Below are 27,747 nucleotides of genomic sequence, written 5' to 3'. Positions count from 1 at the left end.
GATAATGCGACAGAAATTTTAAAATGTGTTTTTTATTTAGTTAGTTCTTAGTTATTGCCTTGATAAAAGAAAATATGAGCGCATCATGTATGACAGTTGCCAAAGTGAGATATGAGCTAAAATGACCAGATCCTGCCATGAGCTATATAGGAGACATATCTTGTATGTACATATAGGGCTTATATGTGGATATAAAGAGGCAATACAGGAGACCTATATGGCCTGTATATGCACATATATGCACCTCAATTTTGCCTATATGCAGCATATATATTATCATATATATGCATATATACTGCATATAGGCTTCATGTATGCGCATATATCCCCATATAGGTTCTTTCCATGTGGGCATCCATCCATCCAACCATCCATCTGTCCATTAACTAGTCATTAAACCATCAACCCCTATGTTTATCCATCCATTCATCATCAGCATCTCAGTCTAATTCAGAATAAATTAGTAAAAAGCGAACAACTTTACTTTAAAAACTAAAATTTCCAACAGAGAGTAATGTTTCAGCTCTTGTAGTTTCTATTTTTTGTTGGTTTTGTTTTCCTTCTCACTGTAATTAATGAAGCACCTTTTTTTTTTTAAAGCTGTGTGACTTACACTCCCAAAACTCACACTCACTGTGTGTGTGTGTGTGTGTGTGTGTGTGTGTGTGTATGTTAAGACTTTATTTGTCCCATATACATTAATACACAGTGAAATCCTTTCTTCACATATCCCAGTGTAATTAGGGTCAGAGTGCAGGGTCACCCAGGATACAGCGCCCCCTGGGAGAAGATAGGGTTAAGGGCCTCGCTCAATAGCAAACTCTGAACTACTACTGCCCTACCTACAGTATGTGTGTGTGTGTGTGTGTGTGTGTGAGAGAGAGAGAGAGAGACAGAGAGAGAAAGAGAAAGAGTAGGTAAGTAAGGTGAGTGTACACAAGGTGTGTGTGTGTGTGCTGAAGTTAAGTTTATTAAGCTGATTAATCCATTAAGGAAGAGCTGATGTCTGTGGGATTTGGAGCGATCACACAACTTTTGCCTAAACACACACACACACACACACACACACACACACACACACACACACACACACACACAAACACAAACACACCTGGTTATACATAGGACTGATAGCGAAACTTTCATTCATACTGTAGTTTTATTTTTCAAAGAATGCAATCAAAACCCCCTAATTAAACTGAACTGTCTTTCTCCATCATTTTATTGTAGCTTTCTGTTTCTTTTAGAATCAGTATTTAAGAAACCCAAGAACTTTAAATAAAAAAAAAGTATAAAATGTATAAACCATGGATATTCTTTCTAGTTAAAAATACACAGCGGGCGGTACAGCAGGGTGTCTAAGATGACGGTGCATGTAAACTAGCCAATGTTAGAGAAACGTTTAAGATAATTATAATAAATAAAATTTAAGGCAAAACTGCAACAACACAGGAGCTTACTAAACAAAGCCTGAACAAGGCCACCTCAAAAATACAGAAAGATTTCCTATTTCTAGGAAAGAAATAATCCTTTCTTAAAAGCAAAGATTCGGTTGTAGACATACTGTAGAATTGACTCTTCCCTGAGATACAACATGACATAATGAAGGTCTTCATGTGTCTGTCATCGCATGGACCTCATCCAAGTCCCAAGACTTCATACTTGTTCGAGGCAGATCTTTTGTCTAAATGTAACAATAAACATTTGCATTCAGCAATTTAGACAATAACAGTAGACAATCAGTAGAAATAGACCTAGAAATATTCAGGAAATATAACTGAGTACAAGGATAAACATACTTTAATATATCTGAACAAATATGCCGTTCCTTATAAGAAGAAACATTTATTGGAGAAATGAATTTAACATTTCAAAATCTTACAGAAATGCTTAACGAGGTTCAGGTTTAAGTCACTTCTGGGGACACTGTTTTACACTAACATGTCTATTCAACCATCATAAGACTTCCTTACAGATACACACACACACACCTAGCCAAACCTGCTTTATGGGGACGCAGTATAAGATGTATAAACAGAGCAGATGGAAACACAAAGGAGAGTCTGTTGGCACTTCAAATGTCACTTAAGTAATTACATTTCACTTCTACACTTGTTCTCATATACACTGGAGATGTACTGACATTATTAAGGGTGGTCATGACCCAGCCAGCAGGTGATTAAAGGGATAAAACATAGATAATTGTTTTAACAAACAGTACTACTAAGATGGTGAAAATTCACCTGTTCAGTTACCGACGATTTCATAGCACTGTTGCTGTTCACATGATGTTTGATGGTTGGTGTTGTGTCTTTTCTGGATGTTGTTAGCAGTGTCCTCCTCCATATTCTGTAAATGTACAAAATGAAGACACTGGTTTATCTGAAAAATAAACAAGAAATCTCTCTAATGACACTCGATTGAGCGACACACTAACGGAATCACTGCTGTAAAGTAAAAATAAAACAAATTAACCTGCACTTTACCTTTGAAAAGAATCATGACAGAGCAGTGTTTCTGTGTAGAGCAGAGAGAAAGTGTGTGTGTGTGTTTGTGTGTGTGTTTGGGGGGGGGGGGGGGGCACGGTGTCTAATGACGCGCGCACACACAGACACAAAGAGCCTTGAGCACAGAGGGAAAATAGATCTTTAACCTCTCTAATGAGACTTGCTTTTGCTTTATTTATCATGCTCGCTGTACACACACGCATATAGTCACAGTGTTATAATAAACACTACACGCGTGTGATCACATGACGCTCAAGGTCAAAACAAGAAGCGCATGCATGATACATGATACTCGGTACTCGTAAACCAAGACTTGTTTGTTTTTCAAGTCAATAATTTATTTAAAAATGTTGCTCATCTTGTGGAACACAGGTTACTAACAATCTGAGGTTTCACTGCAGTCCTTAAATTGTGGTTTTAGAAAAAAATCCTGTAAAGTATATTTATTGCAGTAGGATTTTTTATTTCACGTCAGGCCCAGAACTAATTTTTAATAACAATTTGACCAATCAGCTCCATTCTTACTTTTTAGAAGTCAGTAGACCTTTTCATTATAACACAGGTTAGAGTGGTGTGTGCAAAGATGAAGGAAGATTGATGAGATGGGTACAAAGGTGTTGTTTTTTTTTTGCAAAATACTTCTCCCTCAGGGCACCTATTCATTTTCAATGGGCCGTGTATAGGGGGGCAATTTAGAAGGTTTTTTTTAATGAACATGATTCTTTTTGAATTACTTGAGATTTTGGAGAAGTTTTCAAAATAGCATCTCGTTTTCCAATGCAACAAAAAAAGAGAAGCAATGGTCCTTGAAAATATCAATCGGAATCGTTTTTTTTTTTTTTTTATGGGAAAAATATGTCCAAAATCTTTTGGTATTTTATATATATTTTATTAGCAGAAAATGATTACAGATTGTAAATGAAGTATTCATCTTTATTTTTGGTTATCTCTATTGTTAATAAGCACATGTTTAAAACAATCATAAGCTGAATATTAACATGATGAGTGAACATCCATAGAATCACTTTATGATTCATAACCTCAATATTCACTTATTATTTTAGTTATAAAGAAAAAAAAATGTGAAAATTAAGAGATGATTCAGAAAAGGAAAAATCAGGTAGACTGAGACCCAACACACACTCCTTTCTCTGGACTGATGTGTTCCAGCTGTGATGTCTCCTCACTTTGAGAAGTTACACACTGCACGGCATCTGTGAGACGGCTGATCATTCGTGGCGTCTTACCTTCACGAGAAAGTGCTCATTTATTAATTTTAATGTTCAGTTAGGTTCCTTGAGAATATTCGGTGTAAAAACCATTGACAGAAAACAGCTGCATACACACGATGTTTCCAAACCAGGTTGTTATTGAAAAAGACTACAAATCCGCCACGACAAAGCTTAAAAAAACTCAATTTAAAGACTCAAGTTTGAATTTCCGTTAAACACATAAATAAATAAAACACGACAATTAGCTGTTTTAATGTAATTAAAGTTAAATTTAATAATAATTTAATTGTCTTTTTTTGACAACTTTACTGGTCTGTTAAGTGACTTTTTTGCACACCTACAGTACAGTTTCTGTTTATTTTTAACTTAACCTTAAAAATGTTAAAATCTAACTAAACACATTTAAAATGACTAGACTTACAACATCACTGTAAAGGCATCCAGTCCTACTGTATGCACAGGTTTATTATATACTATACCTACTGCACATGTGCAGATTACCTACGGGCCTCTAGCGTGTGTGAACCCCGCACCCCCAGAAAATACCAGTTCAAGACCAAAAGGGGTCGACGTGGAGCAAACGTTCACACGAACACACCTGTCCAAACGTGACAAAGCTAAAAATTGGTAAGGCACTTATTTACACCCTCCCCAACACCTTACAAGGCTTCACCATTGTGGGGACATGGCTTTTTGTCCCCATAACGGTTTCGGTCCCCATAATGTTGGTGGGTATCCAGAGTGACGTCCCCACAATGCGATAGATACAAAAACACACACAGGTTGAGAAGTAACAATCATAAACACAAGCCTGAGTGCTGACATGCTTTAAATCAATAATGAAAGTGTGTTAGACAGCTGAAAAGAGTGAATTGCCGGTTTCAACATACGACTGGCGTGGAAAAAAATAAATCATACGATGCCAAGTCTGCTTTAACTCTTTCACTTGTTGTTTTTTTTTATCTAGAATGTTCTGAAGCACACAATTGTTTGCTGAATTCCAACCTGCAGGCGTGAATAATCAATGCTCAGCGCTAAGAGAGCAACACTGGTGCTGTAATTGTTCATCAGTTAGCGTTAGCTTGTTCCCCAGACGTAATTGGAAACAGTTTGTGCGTTTGAACAAATGAGTCTTGATTTAAAATGCAAATTGCAAAGAAAGGACTCAGTAATGAATTAAACACTGCTGTGGAATGTAATCTTTGAATGACATTGGATTTTTCTCAGAATGAAAAACAAAGATGAAAAATTAATGGCCAATTTATTACACAAATCTTTATATACGTACACATTATTAGATACACCTTGTTAGTACTGGGTTGGACACTTTTGACTAAATTCTTCATGACATAGATTTAATATGGTGCTGAAACACTCCTTAGAGATTCTGCTCCATATTGTTATGATGTCATCATGCAGTCGCTGCAGATTTATCGGCTCTCCCATTCCACTACATCCCAAAGTCGCTCTATTGGAGTGAGATCAGGTGACTGCCTGAAGGCCGTGTGGGTACAGTGACCTCACCGTCATGTTCAAGAAACCAGAGTGTGCCATTTAACCTTTGATCAGTTGGTACTAAGAGCCCCAAAGTGTCCCAGGAAACAATATATCCCCCACACCACCACCACCACCACCAGTCTGAACCACTGATACACGCTAGGATGGAGCCATGCTTTCTTTTCAAATTCTGACACCGACCATCTGCAGCAGAAATCAAGACTCATCAGACCGGGTGACTTTTATCCCAACTTTTGTTGTCTGATGTTGATGAGACCATGTGACCTGTTGCCTCAGTTCTTTTCTGACAGGAGCGACACCTAGTGTGGTCTTCAGCTGCTGTAGCACATCTGCGTCAAGGTTCCACATAGTGTGTGTTCAAAGTTGCTTTTCAGCAGACCTCGTGTTTAACAAGATGTTATTTGAGTTCCTGTTGCCCATGATCACCAAGCTGTCCTTAAACAAGGCCCTCAACCCTCAACTGCTCAGATGTATAATGAGATAAAAAAAACGTAAGTTGCTCTGGATAAGGGTGTGTGCCAAATAACTAAATGCAAATGTTTGTTCTCCTCTGGCATCAACAAGGCATTTTCACCCAGAGAACTGCCCTCGCTGGAGATTTTCTCTTTTTCTCACCATTCTCTGTAAATGCAAGAGATGGTTATGTGTGAAAATCCCAGTAGATCAGCAGTTTGCGAAATACACAGAACAACAACCATGCCACGTTCAGAGTAATTTAAACCTTTCTGCCCCATTCTGGTGCTCAGTTTGAACTTTTTTTGTCTTAATTGTGTCTGCATGTCCTAATTTACTGAGCTCCTGCCATGCAATTGGCTGATTAGATTTTTGCATTACTGTTCAGTTGTACAGGTGTAACTAATGAAGTGTATATACAGAGAGAGCGAGCGAGAGAGAGAGAGAGAGAGAGAGAGAGAGAGAGAGAGAGAAAGTTTCCACTTAGCTTTTCCACAGTTTTTTCACTCCTTTAATAAGCATATTCAGCACCAGGAGAAGCCAGGAGAATGGTTTCGTGCTCTGGGATTGTGCTCTTGTCACCTCTGGAGGAATGAGGAGGGTTGCAGTAAAGTTGCTCTTGGCTAAGTGCTGAACGTGACACTGAAGAGTTCAGTTGTGCTGACAGGAAGCTGAAATCACTGTAGCACACTTCAGCACGGGGGAACAAAAAAACTCCTCATGCATCTTCGTGGCAGGAATAATGGACCGTAGACGTGAAGAGACTGGAGGACAAAAATAAAGAGGATAGTGGCCTACTTACAGTACTGCTTTGGCAGTAGAATATCTGTGAATTTCTTTATATCTTGCTAGCAAAATGAGACGGTAATTACAGTTATCTGTTTCAAAATTGTTGTTGAATGAACCACGTGATCTGTTCACTAAACTTTAACATGCTTGTTTGGACACGGTGGCCGACCAGGAAAGACACAAAAACACACACGGAAACGTTTAAGAGCGAGTTTAGTAGTTTGGTTCTCTTGGTTTCTGATCAAAGCATAAAATGATACATTAGTTTTGGTTAACTAGTATAAAGTCAGGTGGTACAGTGTTGTAGTGGTTAGCACGGTCGCCTTGCACCTCTTGGCTCCTGTTTCGATTCTCGCACCTCTTGGCTCTTGTCATTTTCAACATTTAACAAAAAGACACAACAGACGGCACGTGGATTACATACAGTGGTTTCTTTATTGTTTAAAAATTCATAAAGAGTTTATAAAATGGAATGATAATCATTGAACACAACACAAGCACGGCTCCAGAGGAAGAACAAACGCTCACCAACACGTCAAATGTTTTTATGTGGCTAGCTTTTATCCAGTTGCCAGTGGCGACCGTCCGCCACAACAAAAAAAAGGCAAGCAATGATCTATAATTCTTTGATCGACTCTCCCAGCTCTTGTGTCTGCCTGTTTGGCGTAAGGGTACAGGATCGCACATGATAATAAGGCAGAGCTGCATTCAATAACGAGCACTCAAAAAAAAACAGATTTCATTAAACAGTTTGATTGTCCTTAGATGCTCATTAAATGTAAAGTTTTTTGGCAATGGCATTGTTATTTATGGCATTATGTATTCCTTTTATTCCTTTTTAATCTCAGCAGCTTGTGAAACGTATCCACTAGCATGTTAACTAATGTGCTTAACGTACTGTAGCTAGGACTTGATGCCTGTCCAATCAATCACTGCATCATCTACATCAGATGTCACAGATACAGAGCCGACAAGTTAACGTTCTCAGGTACAGACATCATTATCATAATAATAATAATAATAATAATAATAATAATAATATCAGATAATTCTAGTGAAGCAGATGTGGTTCATTTACATACCTTTGGTCAATAGTGTGTTCCTATTTCAATCAAACTGCACCAGCATTCATTTGGAACCTGTTTTTCCAAGGGGTCTTGGTCCACTTGCTTGGATGTCCCCGTTTACACTTGTTCAATATCCTCACCAGCGTTTGTTTTAATCAAACATGGGAAGTATGAATACACTCTGCCAGGCAGGAGGTCTAGAGGAAGACCAAAGAGGAGATTTATGGATGCAGTGAAAGAGGTCATGAAGTTAGTTGGTGTGAGAGAAGAGGATGTGGAGGACAGGGTTAGATGTAGGCAGATGATGGCCACCCCTGAAAGGGAACAGCCGAAAGAAAAGGACATACAAAATACATATGTGTCACATCCATCTGTTACTTCATCAAAAAGTATTACCACGTTTTATAGAAATCTGGGGAGATGAACCACAGGATGTCTTGCTAAGTAAGGAATGAGAAAGAGCTCACAAACCAATAGAGGGAGGGAAGCATAGAAAAGTTAACATAGTCCAGGGCAAAATGTCAGTAAACACTAACACTACGTTATTCTTCAACACAGCCTTGATTCTTGAAGGACATTCCAAAGGTCTTGTTTCGACGTCAGCTGCCTCTGGTTCCGTTCTGTGTCAAGATGATCCCAAACAAAAAAAAACTTCCTTTGACACTGATCAGGTACAGGGACTGGACTGGAGATAAGAGGCAAAAAAAAAAAGTCTTTCAGGATGCCTGAAGAACTATTCCTTAGGACCACATAAAAAAAAAACAGAAAATCTGTCTCTTTGGAAGCTAAGTATGAAGAAACGAAATGAATGCTGGCGTGAGACATTTGCTCAGTACTGTTTAAGAGTGTTTCTAAAGTAACACATTGTTTCTCGAAGTCAGGGAGGCCAACTTTTTCCCTATGAGATGTGCTCGGTTCTCACTTCTTACACTCGAACATGATGTGTGTTGTGGCAATGCTGAGCTTTCAATTATTACTTTGAAGTGCTAGTTTGCACTTTGAAATGGATTAAGCTCGCTAACTTAAAGTATTCCCAGACTCAGCCTTGTTTGTCCACACCAGGTCCGTGCCTGGAAACGGAAAAAAATTAAAATAAATTGAATGTTACTAATTCTGCCAGATTCTGCCAAGAAAAGCGATCAGATATCCAATCAGAGTTCTGCAGGAACTTGCTGAAGGCAAGCAGAATTTGCTTGCTTGATAAGGGACCAAATATTAGGTGTGCTTTATGTATTTTTAAGCCTGTATGCATAAAAAAAAAGCCAAGATGAATAAAAAATTGGGACTACAAATTTTTTTGGGGTTTCTTCTATTAAATAATAAAAAGACCAGTTTAAAGAAATAACTGTAACCCCAAGATTTTAACCCTAGATATTCAATTCTGTTTGTATATTTTCTCAGTAGGTTTAACTACAAGATTCCTGTGTGTAAGCAGGAGACCTGGCCTACATCACACCCTCTTATCATACTTTAACTGTCAAGCAGCTCTTTTCAATTTCCAGCTTTTAATTTTCATACTGTTTTAGGGTGTCCCTCAAGGTCCTTTCTGTTTACCATTTCCAAGCTTTATTGTGACTAAATCTATAAAACAAAAAAAATAAAAAAAATCTTTATTTGACCAGGTTTTTTGCTTCCCCCAAACATATCCTTCTACACCTGGCAGAACTAACTAACCCTGCCTCGTGGAGCTGGTGACTAACAGTTAGTGTAATTAACAGGAGGTGAGAGTGGTGTTAAAGTCTTAGTGTTACTCTGTAGTCAGAAGGTGATGAGAATAAACCATGGAGGTGATGGACAGTCCTGAGAAATTCACCAGATTTACTGTATATTTACACTTTAGAAAATCAGCTCCGTTAACTTCTGGGGTCGAATCCCAAATAGTGTAAAATGGTAAGCTAGTGCACTATGTAGGGTGTACAATCCCTGGTTCCACACTCCAAGTAGTGCCCTTGATCAGGGGTTAGAGAGGGGTTTGGGATTCAGCCTTGTGTTAGACGCTAGTTAGCTTTGTAGCTAAGCGTTAGCCGTGAACAGAACGACGCGGACGGTTCCGAGTCGATTCAGAAGGACTTAGAAGTGATTAGTGCAGAGACGGCGTGTTGTTTAAGACGACTTAACGTTATCAGATGTGTGTTCTTACTGAAAGTGCTTCTGTGACTGGGTGTGAATGTGGGTTTAGTCAGACAGCAGAAGCGTGAATCAAACCCGGACCATGGAGGTGCGAGGCGACAGTGCTAACCACTAAGCCACCGTGCTGCCTTGAAACTGAATGAAACAGACCTAGTTTTAAGTAATATCTGAGTAATGTGACTAGATGATATATTAGCATAAACTATCGTTTAGCCGACACTGCAATCCAGAGCGAAATGCAAATTCCGTAAGAATGCTTTATTTATATATTAATTTATCTCTTTCTGACTCCCAGTTTGCTCCGCCACAAGGAGTATAACCTATTTACTCAACATGTGGCCCTTTTCAAGTCTTATTTTAGCATCATCTTTTATCTTGATTCCCTTCGAGCTTTTTATATTCTTCAAAGCTTAGCTCCACTGAACACACACACACACACACACACACACACACACACACACACACACACACACACACCGAGAGGGAGAGAGCACATTGAGAGATGTTACCATTCATACAGCTTGTCCATTTTGGTTCAAACCACTTTCTTCACATTTTCACCATGTTTTTAAATTTTTTTTCCTCTCAGTTCGAGGGCTCGGGTGAATAGAGGTTTGTATGCTGTGAAAAGCAGGTTCTCTCAGACAGTAATGAGTGCAGAAATGATAAAGAGAAGGACAGAGGAAGTGATGTGTGACTGTCGCCTCTCCACTGCTCTTTCCTCCTGAATAAATGTGATAGTAGTGCTGCACTTTTTAATTATAGATGTCTGTAGCCATGCACTTCCATTAAATTATTTTCTCTGTGTACTCACATCGATCCTGATGACCGAGGGGCTCCTTGTAATGTGTGTGTGTGTGGGTGTGTGTAGGACTTTTTGTAGGAAAGCTGTGTAATATGTGTGTATTTCTAGACCAGGGCGTATGTAGGTCAAGGCATCATTCACTAAGTTTGTGCGTCTGCATGTGTGTGCGCGTGTGTGTGCGTGTGTGTGTGTGTGTGTGCATGTGTGTCTAAGGCAACTGTACGAATGTCTTTGTTAAAACATCAGCATTTTGCTTTGAAACATAGAATTAGCAAGTACTTCAAACTCTCCTCCATGCTACAGTTGCGCTGTGAGGACACTCTAAGCACACTCTAAGGACCTCTTTTATATGCGTATGAGGCAAGTCGAGTCAAAGGCGGATGCAAACGCAGACTGTTTACTGAATTCTCAAGCGAAACAGAAGCTGATAACAGAAAACAAGACTATAGACATGAGCCTGGATTCGAGATCACGCCCGAGACATAAACACAACATGGGTGGCGCACGACAAGAGCAAGACAAAGAACCACACAGCCAACAGAATGAAAAACACCGTGCTCAGTGAAACCATACACATGTGAAAGTGTTACTGGTTGATGTGTTACGTCGTGTAGAATCTTTAATAGTTCATTGTGACAGAATCCCGCTTAGCACATGACTTCCGGAGTGAAGAACATATCTAAAGCATGGCACAACGTACTGTAGAACGATTATGGTGAAGTCAGGAGGGAGTCCAAGGTGGAGTCCAAGCAGGGAGGGCGGACTGACGTCCATGGCGAAGGAACAGTGAGGAGCAAAGTCCTTTGCAGAGCCAGAAGAAGTGAAGTGATCCACTGCATCACCTGATTTTCTCTACAAAGTGCTTATCAATAAAGTCAAATTGGGGGAGCATTGGACCACTGGAAGCAAAAGGTGGAGCAACATCTGCAAGAAGTTAGAGAGGTGAAGGGACATATTCAGCTGAGCAGTAAATATACAGACAAATATCCTCCATGAAATGGGAAGGGAGAGCAATGACCAGAATAAAGTGAGGTCATGAAGAAACATCCCAGAAACAGCAGGGTATCTGGACTGATGCTGACTGCAAAGCCATAAAGAAAAAATGGAACCCCAGTGAGGCGGATATGTTGGGGTTTAAGGAGATCTTTGCCAGAGGCAGGGCATCAAAAAAAGATGAACACAGAAGACCTTGTCCTGTGACTTGTGAGGCCTGCTCTTCATCCTTGGATTTGGATGTGCTGTAGGGGATACTGTTAGTGCCCAGAATCCAGGAACTGCTATAACCTACACAAACTGTTTGAAGGAGCCCCACCATGAGTGCTTCGAGCTGGGACCCAGAGCTGGTTGAGACACCTCTGGTTCTCCAGATCTTTTCCTGGGCCCACATACTGATGTCTATGCTGCATCCATGTTCTGGTCAAGCTGTCTGTCACAAAGTTAGGGGAAAAATAGGAAGTGCAAATGCAGGCTCTTTATTAAACCCAGAAATAAAACACAAACTGATAAGTCGAAACAAGATTGTAGACATAAACCTGGGTTCTAGACATTACCTACAACATGGCTAAAAATAGACAAAAAAACGACAGTAAAACAGAACATAAGTACAGAGCTTAACGAGACACAAACATATCCTGTTTAGGTGAGAGTGATAAAGGACATTCCCCTGCACTGGCTGATGGGTAACATACTTAAGAACTATAGGCTGACAAAATAACATTTATTCAGTCTATAATTTGAGACAGGGTTGGAGCTTCAGGGTGACAATAATACGATTTGTAAAGTATTTCACTGATTGACTTTCAAGGCTATACTCCTGAGGCTGCCTCATTTTTAGTTTTATGAAATTAACAAATTATTAATTTGAAACAAGCAGCATGAAGTATTTGAAGGACACGATCTGTGTTTTCAAATATCTTGAAATATCTTGTCTTTTTATGTAAATGTTTTCAAATGTAATAATGACGTGCTAAAAAACATAACCTTAAACCAGAGAAAAAACACTGTTTAATTTCAATTAACTTGCAAATTTTCCTGCTTATGTTCCACTTTTAACCTCATCAAAGGGTTTAATGAAACGCTAAGAGGTTTAATCAGCTCGTACATGAGCTCTCGTTATGGGCATCATATGGTCAAGACTATATACAGTATATAATATCCGCATCCATGGTGAAGGTTACCGTAGGCAGAATTTCTTTGCTACGACGTTCTTTTGAGGTTTTTTTAAGGTAAATACGATGTGGGTGTTAGCTACTTGTGATTCTCAACCCCACACCCGATGCACAACCTTGATGTATTAGAGGGCTTCCAGTGCAACGGGGCTTCAGGCTGTTCTGATTATTTCAAACACTTAGATCTCTGGCACAGTCGACTCGCTGATTTTCCCAGGACTGAGGAGTCAGGAAGCGTGGGAGTGAGACGGCCGCAGGCACAAAACACTGCATGCTGACACGGAAACGAAATGAGAAAAGGAGAGAGGGAACGAGGTAAAGTGAGCAAGACAGGGGAAAACAAACCAGGCTTTGGATAAACACCCGTAAGCTGTCCTGCTTTAGGCTTCGCAGTTAATAAGAATGATTTCTGTTTCATCAAATAATGCTGTATCTCAGAAGAGGATTTTATTTAATATGTTGTAGTGCTGTTATTGTAAAACAGTTATTGTTTCTCTTCACTATGAGAGTAGTCAGGCTCTGACTCTGGGGCAATACGGGGCTGGTATTTGTAAGGCCACTGAGAATTACTCTTAAATATGGTCTTAGATTTGTTTAAAGCAGGAAAAAACAAAGGAGTCTGAAGGAAAGCCTGGGGTAAATGGTGGGCATGAAGTCTGAAAGTTTCATCAATACAAATTCAATCAACTATTTCTGTGGCATGATGTGATAAATTGCCTTGTTAATATCACTAAATTAATATCAGAACATCCGGGTATGAGAAACAAATCTTCGATAAATGACTTGAAGTGGAATCTGAATCATTTTGGAGAAAACTAAAGACCTCCTGGTAAAGAAGTTCTTATTTGTGATGTACTGGAGATCACTTGGACTAAAGGTTGTCTAGGGTTAAGGTTCTTTTGGGACAAAATTGACCACTTGTTAGGACAAAATTCTCAGACTAAGAGATCATGGGTTAAACTGATTGGGGTAAAGTTCTTCTGTTAATAATTTGGACCTACAGTACCGGTTTGTGCTAAAGTTCTTGAATTTAGCTTTCTTGGATCTGATGTATGGTTCCTGTAGGAAACATTTGACCCATGAGTTTATATAAAAAAATTCTTGAACAAACCCCTAAAGTTAAAACCCTTAATGGTTAATGTTCAAACATGTAGCAAACCATATTCAGCCAAGCCAATAATGAACATTATAAGTTATAAGGCTGTTTTTTTTCTTCTCTCTATACAGAAAGACTTTCTTTTTAAATTAACTGGATACAGATCTTACAGAGGATTTGCAAGAATTTGGGTCTGCAGTACTGTGTTCAGTAACAGTAAGCGGGGTATAGAACATTTACATTTACATTTACATTTAGGCATTTGGCAGACGCTCTTGTCCAGAGCGACTTACATTATTATTTTTTTTATCTCATTATACATTTGAGCAGTTGAGGGTTAAGGGCCTTGCTCAAGGGCCCAACAGTGGCAACTTGGTGGTTGTGGGGTTTGAACCTGGGATCTTCCGAACTGTAGTCCAATGAACGTCACCTTTAAAAACAAAAGACCATAAACCCAATTAACACTTTGCACTTTGATCTACGAACCTTGGTTTCAGGAACACAACTAACGATACTCAATAGACTTTGGGTAGAGATCTCAATTTTAATGTAGTTAAAAGGCATTTGTAATTAAATCGAAATTACTGGAGAGTGAGTGTGTAAAAGAAAATTCACCTGAGGCAGTTGATTATTTTAACCGTTTTTAGAAAACAACACCAAAACCCAATTTTATACCACTAGGAATACTGGGCTAATTGGATAGAGGAGTGCAAAGTGGAGCATTTGGGTGGTTGCCAACTTCAGTCCATAGGCACCGCAGGACATTATAATAAAACACATGTTTATGATACACCACTTACATGTAGATTGGATGTCAAATGGTCCTACAGTTCCTTGGTAAGGACCATCCCACTGGATTTAGCTTCTAATAGTTCTTTTGGCAAGTGTCCAGAGCAGGCTGCTTGAACATCAGCCAAATTATAAAATATTCATGACAGACGGAAGAGTGTTCATTGCTTGCATGACTGTTTCTTAATAAACCTCATGAAAGGCTGTAACCTAACATGTAAATCTTCTGAATTCTGTATTCTTGATTGATGAGGTTGTGTTTTTACTCTAAAACTCGATGGGCAAGACGTCAAGTTGCAAAGAGATTCAAATGTACCTGTAGGAAATTAGGATGCTGGGAGTTCAGGAAGGTTCTATTCATATGGAAGTGACCGTATGCCAAATAAACACCTAGCTGCTTGAAATGGTGTCTGAAGGTTGTTTTTGTTGTTGTTGCTGTTCTAAGACCCACTACTCTGTCCATCACGCTGACTTGTTGTAACCTATTTGTGTGTGCATCTTGTTAGGCTACAAAGAGAGGAGGAGGCGAGTGCTGGGAGAAGGATCTGGAAGCTCAAAGGACTGTGGCCACCTGGTGGAGTTCATACCCTGTGAAGATCCCGTGTGTTTCCAGTGGCATGTCGGGGATGAGGGAGCATGCGTGCCTAATGAGGGGAGTTGCGGATCGGGCAGCCGGAATCAAACTGTGACCTGCGTCAATTCTGAAGGTACTGCAAAATTCCCTTGTGTCTGAAAAAGAAATTAGAGGAATGTGAAACCAATCAGGTTGGTCTTTAACGATCGATGCATTTTGACTTCATGCTGAATTCGGTACTTCAGCTCACTCATCGCTTTCTTCTGACCTTTGTATGTTTTTGACCGGATGCTGGTTTCACGAGTTATTACTGGACTCCTCTCAGTTCTCCTCTGTTACAGCAGACATATACTTTGAAGGCTGCTTCGATGCAATCTGACAAACTCCTGATTGGGAACATCATCAAAATGCTTCCCAGTGGGTTTACAGTCCTTGTTAAATCCCTGAAGATGTGCCTGGTCTTTTAAAGGCCACGTATAAAAAGTCTGCAAGTGCTCAAAAAGTGACTGCTCCCCCTGACACTTCTACTCAGTCTGTTTTACAGTCTGTCTCCTCTATATTGAGGTGATATTTCCAAACTTTCCAACGACTCGCTGCAGTGGTTTTTGAGAGGAACATGTCACCTGACCCAGTTAAAGCACAGCTCCGGCCTGTTCCTGTTTAAAGGAGGCATAATTTATGAGCGAGATGGCAGGTAGATGGAACGTCTGGAATCGTGATCTTGATAAGGGCTTCCACGAGTGCGTAATTGCCCATCTATCTCTACAGCATGTTATCTAATTGCATCTTCTTCTTTTTTTACATCCTTTATTATTCTGTCACAATAGATTATGTGTAGGTTTATTAAGGAGGCAGGGGAGGGTCGAGATAAATTAACTAATGAAGGCGCCTGATGAGAATTGACACGCAAGTGTGTGAGCAGGTGTGCGGAGAGATTTAGGGAAACGGGATGAGATGAAGCTGGTTGTTCAGCACACTTTGCACTCTGGAGTGCTGTGAGGCTTAATTACATGGAATTAATAAAGACATGCCATTGGAGTTTAGTCTTTTAATCAAGCTTTACTTAATACACTGTGTTTAGGACTTTATTACGTTCTGCAAGCTGTATGTATGTCGATCTTATGATAAAGTAATTACTAGCTGCATTTACATGGACCTTAATACACCCCTAATAATGTGAATAATCGCCCAATCATGTTTCGATGGGAACGAGAGCGGGCGTGTAAACTTTTGATAAACACTCGGTCTGATCGGCTCTCACTTGTTGAAATTTCTTTTTTTTATATTTTGTTTCTGTAATATATATTTATATTTTATATTTTTAACATATAATATCTTACCGTCCAAGTTTCTAGTTAATACGTTTTAAATTATACTATTTGTAGCTTCATATACAATCAATCGATTTACAACCCGTCACCTTTTCTCCTAAAACCACCACAAGAAGTGATTATAAGCTTTTCTCTTCATCATACAATTTCTTGTTTACTTTATATTTACAGGAGTGTTTTTAATGAACAGTAGATTCTCAGGTTGTTGAGATGTAATTAGGCCTGTATCATAGATAAGGCAGATCTGAGCAGCAGGAGAGCAGCAGGTAATGATAGTTATTAGCATCAAAATTACCCCATTGATTCTCGTAATGATAGCGGCGAGAGGTTGGAGTAAATTAGGATTGGAGTGGTCAGGATATTGTTACTTAATCTCGCCTTGATGCATGCTCCAAACACACTGAGGTTATTTATTAACTTTATGTGCCTCAATATAGGTGAGGAAATATAAATGATTTAAAGACTGTAGTTTTTAACATAATGGAGTAAAAATGTAATGTCTGTAAAATGCTAATGTTGCATGCTTGCGTTAGTAAATTCTGTAAATGTATTATTATATATTAGTAAATTATTATTATTATTATTATTATTATTATTATTATTATTATTAATAATTATGACCATTCACAGACACTATTATTCTATACACACACATTTACATACATCGCACCATTTTTATTTCACAATTTATCCATCCATAAATCTTTAAACAGACAGGTTTAACATCAGCATTTCCTTTTATTTCAACTTTACTGCCTGATCATCCATTAAACCTCTCTCCTTCCTCATTAACTTATTTTCCAGATACAGGCTGTAATTTCCATAACAGTACCACAATAAATTATTCTCTAAACATTTACTCATTTACCTTCCCCTGAATCAGCCTGCAGTGCATCCAGTCTCACCTTACACTGCAGAAAATCCAGAGACTATATATATATATATATATATATATATATAAATAAAACACCCCCCTGCGTCTGCGCTAACGGCTCCATCACGGCGCTGCACCGATTTGTTTTCTTCCACAACAGGAGGAATGTGAAGCCTGTCACATATGACTCTGACACCCTCCTGGTTCTTTGATTTCCTAACACAAACACACACACACACACACACACACACACACACACACACACACACACACACACACACACACACACACACACACACACACACACACACACAGCTGAAGGCTTTACAACACATATTACTCAGAAACAAGGCTGTATTACTCCATATTTTTACCTTTACTGACTTTTCTTAAGGAAATAACTCACACACACTGCGGAACCCCTGTGAGAAAGTGTTTCCATATTTGAAAGGTTTCCAAAAATTCAAAAAGAATATTATTAAATTCTTTTTATTAATGAACTGTCAAAGATTTTTTTTAGTTCCAATTGCTCCTCTTGAGGAACCCATTAATGTTAAAGCACTTTCTTATTAAAACAGTCCTGAATACAAGGGATCTTTAGTCCACAAACTAGCTGGCAAGCTTGATAACATTTAGCATTTTAGTTAAGTTAGGCTACACTTGAAAAAAGAAGGTGTCTTTATCCATCAGTGTGAGTACTGGAGGTTGGTTCGTTGCATTCCTCAGCTGGTTAGGAAGCTGCACGAGGTCAGATCACAAGGTCGGGGTTGATAGACCACCCCGGGAACAGGGAGGGTACAGGGGCAGCAGGGCAGGGGTGGGCCTGGAACCTCTGACCGTCTGATCAGTAACTCAGAGCCTTTACAGCTGACCTCTGACCTCTGACCTGGCTGATCAGGGAACAGACAGGTCCGTTATCACTGGGTTTGTCTTTAGTTAAAGTGAAGCTCGAGCACATTCAGCTGTCCAAAGCTAGCTTTGTGGGTTTGTGAAGGAAACATCAGCCTCTTCCTCTTCCTCTTCCTCACCGTCTCCGAGGTGTTCAGCCAGGTATTGTTGTTCAGCAGAGCTAAAACTGTTTCAGAGAGAAATGACTTCCGTTCTGTTACATTCAGTATTTCTCAGAAGTCCTTTTCAAAGAGCAGCCTGAATCATTAGCGGGTCACCATGCAGAGCTTCAGCAGCGTGTCCACGCTTTACACCCACTAACACAGAGAACTCCAGCAGGTCCACCTGGTGCAAAGATGGAGACACTGCTGCGCTTTTAAGGATTGTGTTGCATTGAAATTGGGTGAAGCGTCATGTGAAATTACCTCCGAGAGTTTCTGAGTTTTCTTTTTCTAAGCTGATGGCAAGTTAGATGAAACACACACTCTGTCTCTCTCTCTCTCTCTCTCTCTCTGTCTGCACACTGTTTCTCGTTTCTTATATTCCTTCAGCATGTCTTCCATCTTATCTAAACCGAGACTGGCAGATCCCATCTCGCTATTCCGCATCTCCTTAAAGTCTCCGAACCCCCTCGCAGACGCTGGATTTGTATTGGTGCCTCTTCCTTGAGCTTTTTGTCTCCTGCTTTCATTTGTGTCCACGGACAGGATTTCTTTCACGCTGCTGTGTGTGGAGTTCAAACAGAAAGCGATCCTCAATCCTGTTAAGAAATGGAAAATGCGAGACTCCTGCATCACACAGTCCATCTTTCAAGAGTAGACCTTTACTTTAAGCTTTGGAAAACACACTTTTTATTCAGGAGTGTGCCTTTTTAAAGAATTTCTCAAAGTCCTTTTTTCTGTACGCTTGGTGAGCTTTTATCTGAACTTACAGATCATAGTGCGGTCGGAAAATTAGACCTGCAGTCCCGCCGTTCTGAAGTTTCCTATTAGACTTCCATTGTGTGTGTGTGGCTTCTATCCATACATTGTTAAAATTCATATGAAGTGTGTGTGTGTGTGTGTGTGTGTGTGTGTGTGTGCGGGTGTACAAAAGCATAAACTTGTTCCGTAAAAATGTCACATTGATAAGGCAGAAATATACCAGAGCGCTTTCATATTCCGGATTCTGATCAGTTAGAGAGTGTCGATTACTGTATTTATTTTATATTACACTAATAATAATGCAGCTGGAAATCGTAGGTTTATATTAATGTGCTTATTCTAACAATATTGTTTCTATAGATCCAGCTCATTCACAGGGGAGCGTCACACTACAGTAAGTCCTCACGCAGTAAGTTTCGAACGCAGTAAGAAAAATTGTCCGAATTGCAGCAGAAACCGGTACGGACGTGGTATTGTCTCCCCTGGTGTGGAGGGCGTGGTCACAGCAAGAACTTAATAAGGACGCAGTAACCACAGCATTGACCAGTTAACAGATTAATCAACACCTCTTAGTGACTTCATTGACATTCTACTAGCATGGCGCAGATCTGGACGGCGTCGTGACTGTGTTGTCATTGGATCTCTCACAGCGCCCTCTTCAGGCAGTGGTTGGTCCATGCTGCATTGTAAAAGTCCGCATTAAGATCATATTACCTCCTTCTGGTTCCTATTACATTAATGGCGCACATCCAGCAGGTTATCAGCACGTCTACGTCACGTTCAGAGGGTTTAATATAAATACCGGAGACAGTTCCTCACACCAGCACTTTGTGATGAAAAGCCCTGCGCGTGTCGCTGTCTTCATACCAACCCGCCAGATCCAATGACAACATAGTGAGTATGTGATCAGCATATGGAAAGAGTGTGGTGTGATCTGGTTGGATGTATTGAACATGGTGAGTGTGTGATCATAGACACACATAAAGAAGCTGACAGGGACGTAGCTAGGACGTAGGATGAACTCGATAAATGCATGTTTTTTTTTCCATTTCGAGCCCGTCCCTTTATTTGTTCTCTGATATTTTTAAGTTGCCATGGGAACGTCACAGTGTTTTTTTTGGAGTCCGACATGGCCTAAGTTGATTGTGTTCCTGTAACATTAGTGGAAGGTGTCTCCAGTGTTAGTGCTTCCGAGATCTTCAGGACAGAGGAGTTCATGCTTCTTTATGGTGTCTTTTTTGTTTTGTCTGAGTAACTCCAAGAAAGAGCAAAGACACACAGATGAGTAAACTTCTGATTACAGCTGCTATAGCGTAAGTGAAAACAGGAAGTAACTTTTTTTGAAACGTCACAATGTGCTTCAAAGTAAAAGTGTTATGCAATTTAAAAGTTTAAGTGGTGATTTGAAACCCGACGACCATCACGAGTAACTGACCATTCAAAGACATTATGGCCAAATAGTTAATGTACTTGTACTTTTCCTGTAAACAGAAATGATTCCCAAACCAAAGTCATGCCTGGATGGAGTTGCCATGATAACGCACAGACTGATCGAAAAGATGTAAGACGTGTAGTAACAGTTTTATTACAATAAGTTATCACTAGATAACGAGTCGCAGAAACACCTCTCATCCTATCCAACTAGAACTGGATGTGACTGTTGTATTATATTAAATAAAATACTGTAATCCTTTACAAATTTCCGTGCTTTAAGGTAAATATAGCTTTAGGGTACTTTAAAGTAACACCCGGAGTAGTTTTTGTCTATAAAATAAGCAATTTAAAGTGATGGATAAGATATTGTGTTGTTTGGTTCTGAACAGACGAGACGTCTGGTTGAAATTGAAGTAGACTATAAACACAAGTACATCTCTGTCCATATGGCTTTAAATAGTCTTTTCTTCCCTTTTCTCATTAACCAGAGATAATAAATAAAATAAAACAGATCTTAATTAACTACCTTCAGCTGAATTATATGTGTATGTAGTTCCAGTTACAGACTCAAGAATTATTCATTAATAAAAAAAAAAATGTAATAAGGTTTTTAACGTCTCGCCCAGCTGATGGTTCCTGCTGAAGTGTGTACTTTTCATCCCAATGGATTGAGAGTCCTGCAACTGTTCTATAACCAAAGGATCTTAGGATTAAACGCTGCACTGGCACAAAATTAAAGGCTGTTCTTACACTAATTATTAATTATTCGCTCTTAATGCTTTTTCATAGAGAGAAACCTTTCTTGTAGGTCACAATCGGAAATGCATTTGTTTATTCTAAGTGTTATTTTCTGTATCATTTGTGTTTCTTTCCTGCGGAAAGGAAAAGTCTGCCTTCTTACCAATTCTGAAGCAAGGTGACCCGACTGTCTGTGGAAATGATTGCACAATCGCTTGACTCCCACATGCCTGCTTTAACATCCTGCTCTGCTTTTTTATGGCTCTGGACTCCGGCACATTACTGACCTATTTCCTCTCCCGTGGGAATCCTCAAGGGCAAAAACATAAAATAGGAATATTTTTGAAATTTATAATGTATAGAATAAAACCGAATGGTGGTCTGGACATATTGCTAAACTCGGCTCCGCACCAAAGTTACACACATTGCCTAAGAATTAGTTTCTGTTGTTCTACCTAACTTGTTAAGGTGCAGTATTCCCCACACTGACCTCAGGCTAATTCTGTAATGGTGTTCGCTGTGGAAGTTATCGCCCGGAGGATCGGTGTGTAATTATAGCCGCACCTCTGGCACTGACAGATGGAGTCCTGCAACCGCTACATGTCAGAAAATCAATTATCATATGTGAGAAATGAAACATGCTCGCCATTAGTCTATTTTTCCTTTTCTGTCTGTCTTTTTTTTTTTCTCCTCAAGCCATCTTGGCACTGATTAAAGGTTTCATCTCTGAGCTGATGTTTGTTTTAGAGTCTGATGTTCTTCCAAGGTTACAGCCTCCGTGTAGCTCATCATATATTATGCAACTGCATTTTTTTGTTTTTTCATCTTATTTTTTCTAAAATATTTTGCATCGAATAGGTTTAATCTAATTGTTTTCTATTGAAATGAAAATGTTTTCAGACAGACTCTGGTGTCAGATTTGTTATTGGACAATGTTATAGAGACCTACAGTACAGTGAGAGACGAGCTGATTTACTGAACATGCAGTACATACTGTAAATGTGTGTATATATATTATATATATATATATATATATATATATATATATATATATATATATATATATATATATAATGGTTTTTGGCTGCTGAAGAAGCTAAAGCATTACAAGAATGTGTTGTATAACAGAGGGTTTATTTTGTGTGAAATGTGTTTTGCTCTCATCTGGGTCTGTAAATCTTCAAATAACCAGATACTGTAATACACCACCTGGCCATATATATATATATATTTTAACCTCCTTTAGCTTAGATTACACACTCTGGTGTCCAGTTCATGTGTGAAATTGATTGCTCATGTTCCCAGAACCACTCGTTCACAATTTGAGTCCTGGAATATTGAACTCAGCTTAATTCCATTTTATTTGTACAGCATTTGTAACAATGATCAATCGTCACAAAACAGCTTCACAAAATCAAAAGAAAGTTATAAGTAACGTGAGTATGAAGTGTGTAAGAAAATATGTATGTATCAAAGAGATCCCTAAAGTGCAAGCCTCATAAAATATAACGCATACCATCAGGGAAGAAACCCTCCATAGATGTGATCCTCTGGTGGTTCAGTACATTCAGGTGGTCAGCTGACTTCATTTTATTGCCCCATAACGTTACTGAGTCTAGACCTGAGTAACTGATCAACCCCAGATCATAACACTGTCTCCAGAGGCTTGTACAGTGGACACTATGCATGATGGGAGCATCGCTTCATGTCCTTCCCTTCTCACCCTGACACGCCCATCACTCTGGAATAGGCTCAGTCTGGACTCATCAGGTCACATGACCTTTCTCCATCACTCCAAAGTCCAGTCTTTATGATCCCTAACAAACTGAAGCCTTTTTTTCTGATGAGTCTCAATAACAAGTGGTTTTATTATGGACACACAGCTGTTTAGTCCCGATCCTGTGAGCGCTCATCACACTGTGTGTGTAAAAACGCTCTTACTTCTACTATTAAACATACAGTAGCTGGGGTTTGTACTAGTAATGTTTTTTTCTTTTTTCGATGCAACTTAATCAAGCGTTTAAGTGATCTCCCGTCACACTCATTCAGAATGTTTTTCTGATCATGTTTATTTTTGTGAAGTTGAGGGTTTAGCACTCTCCTTCCAGGGTTTAAGAATGTAGTGGACAGCTCTAAACCTTAATGCGGGCAATAACTTTACCTTTTTGAAACAGAAACTTTTGTCCGAGCAGTGAATCTTACTGGTCTTTAAAGCTGTCCTAGGCATTACTTTTACACTGAAACTTTTTTTTTATGACTAATCTAGTTTAAGATTCTGGACCAGTTTCTTGTTTAGTACGAGTCTGATCCATACTCTTGAATGAAACACTAATTGTTCTTCATTTTTTTTCTTCCTCCATGGCACCCTGGACCCGTCGCTCACTTCTCCCATGTGTCGACTCTACTGTGAGGCTGTAAATGATGTCTGTTGTGAGGTCGACAATGTGATTGAGCACATAAATGCAATTTCACTTTGACTGACCCCCCCAAAACCCCTGAAACCTCATCACAGCACGTTGATGGCTTGGCACTGGCCATTTCCCGTCTTTCACAAGGGAAAAAGGAAGCGATAAAGCCTTCAAATAACAAGAAATTTTAGCTGTGAAGCAATCCTGACATAGCTGGCAAAGTGTGTGTGTGTGTGTGTGTGTGTGTGTGTGTGTGTGTGTGTGTGTGTGTACACAATGGTGCTCAGGATGCAGGAGTATTGTGCCAGGGGGTGAGTCCAGGTGATAGATGTGTACATTAATAATGCAGGAGCACCCGAGGGCCGAGGGCTCATTTACACTCCCTCTAAACACAAATGTAAACACACACACACGGGACATTTCCTGCTTTCTCCCCTCACCTCAGTGCACCTGTCCCATAGTAAGCATCATTACCCATAATGCACTGCATACAAGTTGTAACACAATGATATAGCATGTGTAAAGTTTATTTACAAAAATTTATACAACTTTTTGTTAGTATATTTATAATGTACTGTACTATCGAAGATTTGAATATATTTGTGATATACTACAGTCTATTTTTTGTAACTAGGTTATGAAAGAAATAAATCCCTGATATTATGGTGTTCAAGGCAGCACATGACACTTTTGTATTGTTTAAACTTAAAGTTACACTGTAGTAACTGTAGTGATACACAATTCATGATGTATAATAGAGATGAATGCATTATTAATTCTAACAATGTGTAGCCAGAAAAATGGAGTGTGTAACAAAACACTATGTTAAAAAGAAGACTTTAGGTCTACCGAGCATGTCAACTGTTCTCTCGTTTAATTGCACATTACACTCTGTTCTTCCTGCTGGTGCTATAGAAAAAGACTTCCTCCCAGTAAGCACAAAAGATTTAACCAAATAAAATACAACAGTCTTGCAATATGTCTGCGCCATCATTAAAGGAACCCTCAATAGATGTGATAACCTGGTGATTCAGTACATTCAGGTGGTCAGCTGACTTCATTTTATTGCCCCATAACATTGCTGAGCCTAGACCTGAAGAACTGAAGCAACCCCAGATCATAACACTGTCTCCAGAGCTCTATAAAACATTTAGACACATGAAAAAAATGACTAAAATATTGTCTGACAAACAACACACTTAACTAAACACTCATCATTGTGTCCATCCAAGGACACTGACCGGTTATACCTCCAGTGGGATAGATGCAGAGAGTTCTGGGTAGCTTGAGACCCACTGCCACAAGGATGACCTCCTTGGAAAAAGGAACAAAGCTGCTAATTCTCTACATGTTACTTGTAAGGGCGAATCTTGAGGAGATAACCCAACTTTCTGGCTCTTACAAATGCTTGGGCAGACTGGACTATGGCCTCACTTCCTCAGTTAACATATTGGTGGCTGGGAGCCGTAGGTAGCCTTGGAGGGGAGAGACCAGTATCTGACTAAGGTAGGGAATCATGGGCATGTTCTACCCGTAGCAGATTCTTTGACCATGAGAATGGCTCTTAGGCACAGAGACAGCAGAATCTTGTCTCCTGTTCTTGATTCAACCTTCGGTCTGCCAATCAGATTGTGGACGGAAACCAAAAGAAAGGAGTTTACAGAATTTTGCCCCAAAACTTGATATGAACAGAAGCCACTTCAGCTGGTATGGCATGAACACTTGTTGGACCATTACTTCATTGGTTTCTTTGGCTGTGGGCAATTTTAGAAGAATGGAACAAGCAAGGTTGAAGAATTGGTCGAGTAAGAATGACTGTGTTGTCTTTGAAATTGGACAGCCTCATCAAATTGGATCATGAATTCAGTCAAGCTGTCCAACTCTGTGGGCAGTTCGCTGGCGGTGGGCTCATCTTTAAGAAAGTCTGACTGTTCCTGATTAACTGCATTTAAAGACTGCACTTAGTATCAGCAGCAATGGTCATGCAAACTTGATTGCATAATCCAATACTTAACACCTTACCTGAGTTAGATGCAAGAGGCTTTTGTGTCTTTTTTTCCTTGAAGGTGGTTGCATCATAAAACCCACTATAGCTCTTGGGAAAAGCTATCAAAGACATGCAGATCTGAAATTGCACTCCTATTTGGCAGTTCCCCATAGACGAGCCTTTCCAGAGAGAATCAAGATAGCAGCAATCTTGGTGCATTGTGTCAGAAACAAGGATTGTTGTAGCTCAAAGATCCGAGATCACTGAACTAAAAATGATCTGCAGGTTTGGGATTCACTGGAGAATTGATGTGGTGTGTAAGTCATGGCTCATGAGCAGACGAAGTAGTCTGGTTTGCAGGTGAGGGCTGCTGTTTGAGCCGGCTTACTTGGTGAAACAAATTTTATATGCCCACAGTCACCCCCTCCAAACACTGATCATAGTAAAAGACTGTGTTCGGCAAAGTTGTTGAGTCAAGCTTGCAGAGACCTTGTGTCTCTTGGGTCCATTCTGGCCAGGTTGTACTGTAATGGTACTCAGAAAATGGGCAAGTAAATGAAAAATCTAACCTTTTAATATCCAGTAAACAGTCCAGGATATATCCAGAAAGGAGAAAAAAATTCAAAGGGTGTAATCGAAATGGACAAATGCACCATAATCAAGTCCAGACTATTGACTAGCCACGTTCCTGTCAGGTCCAATGTCTAATTTCCTATCGTACACAAGATCATGACACGCTCTTACCAAGAATTTAATATGCGCTTACTACTGTAAATTGTCACTGCGTCTGGCCGGTTGGTGTAAGTACCATGATACAGGTTACTTAATGCTTTTCATAATAAAATGATGGTGTGCAGATTTTGATCCAATATTTATACTAAATTCTCTGAGCGTGACATACACGTACTGATAACGTGCTGCATGCGTGACATAAATGTGATACTGTAAGCACCAGGGGAATGTAATTAACGCAAATTTAATGCAGATGCGACATGGTATCGCCATGGTCATAGCTCAAGCCTAAAGAGGGTGGTGTAAGAACTCTGTGGACAGAGCAACAACGCAATGACATCTCAATGACAACTCAGTCAGAGCGCCTCCAACCTTTCCCATCTGTGCCATGCTTGTAGTACATCAGTGAAGTCACTAAGAGATGCTAGTTATGTTGTCTATTGGGCTATGCTATCATAACTACATCCTAAATGTGGTCAATAAGAGCATGGAAGCTCTACCCGAAGGGAGGCAAATACTACCTCCATACCGGATTCGACTGCCTTTCTGCTAAATTCTTACTAAGTTCCTGTACAACGTCTTACTGCGTTCTCAGGATTTTGTACAGATTTAGTGGGAAGTTGACTCATGTAACAGGCTAAAACACACATAATTAACTAAAACACACATAATTAACTAAAACACGACATTAAGATGTACAGTAGGTCCTGAAATAGAAGAACATTAACTTGTAACACTATTTGCTTGTAATTGGATATATGTAATTGTTTTTTTAAGTGAATGTCATTCGGTTTTTAATTAGTTTTTATGTTATAATGTTTTGCACTTTAAAACCACCGTGCTTCTTTCCAGTGTAAGCACATGTATTGTAATGTAAACACTCATGTGGTTAAGTGCTGGGTAAACGTCGCTGGTGTTGATAATTGCCCCACACTGAGTCGACCCACCACGTGAATCCTGCTTCAGTAAGCAAACTTGGAGAAACTCTCCTTCTCTGAGGTTAAATAATTGAGTGTAATGGTCCGTTCCATGCCTGTCAGGTTCCCATGGAGACATAATATAGATGAATCACGCTCAGTGCGTTGGGCTTTGGCACGTGGCGCCGGCATGCAGAGTTCAAGATCGAGCATGTGCGCGAGGCAGATGGCTCTACAGCACAAACGTCTTTATTATCTCCGGATGTGGTTGACAGCTGCCCAAACGTTTCAATATTTCACGTCTGGGATGTCCTTAGATGCCCTCGATGCTAATTCAAGGAAAAATAATTTTACTCTTTTAGCAGATGTTAGCTCTTGGTTTAAAAG

The 27,747-nt window shown here is 39.6% G+C and overlaps 1 protein-coding gene across 1 annotated transcript in view; it reads left to right on the top strand.

Moving 5' to 3' along the window:
* Positions 1–27,747, top strand: part of LOC128524381 (thrombospondin type-1 domain-containing protein 7B-like) — a 216,146-nt gene that overhangs the window by 69,033 nt on the left and 119,366 nt on the right. The window contains exon 7 of the mRNA XM_053496943.1: positions 15,061–15,261. Within this exon, the coding sequence (XP_053352918.1) occupies positions 15,061–15,261 (201 nt within the window). The remainder of the gene's footprint in view (positions 1–15,060; positions 15,262–27,747) is intronic.

Source organism: Clarias gariepinus, chromosome 5, assembly GCF_024256425.1.
Source record: "Clarias gariepinus isolate MV-2021 ecotype Netherlands chromosome 5, CGAR_prim_01v2, whole genome shotgun sequence".
NCBI classification, from domain to species: Eukaryota; Metazoa; Chordata; class Actinopteri; order Siluriformes; family Clariidae; genus Clarias; species Clarias gariepinus.
Note: the sequence above shows the minus strand (reverse complement) of the source record. Positions and strands in the feature narration are given on the sequence as shown.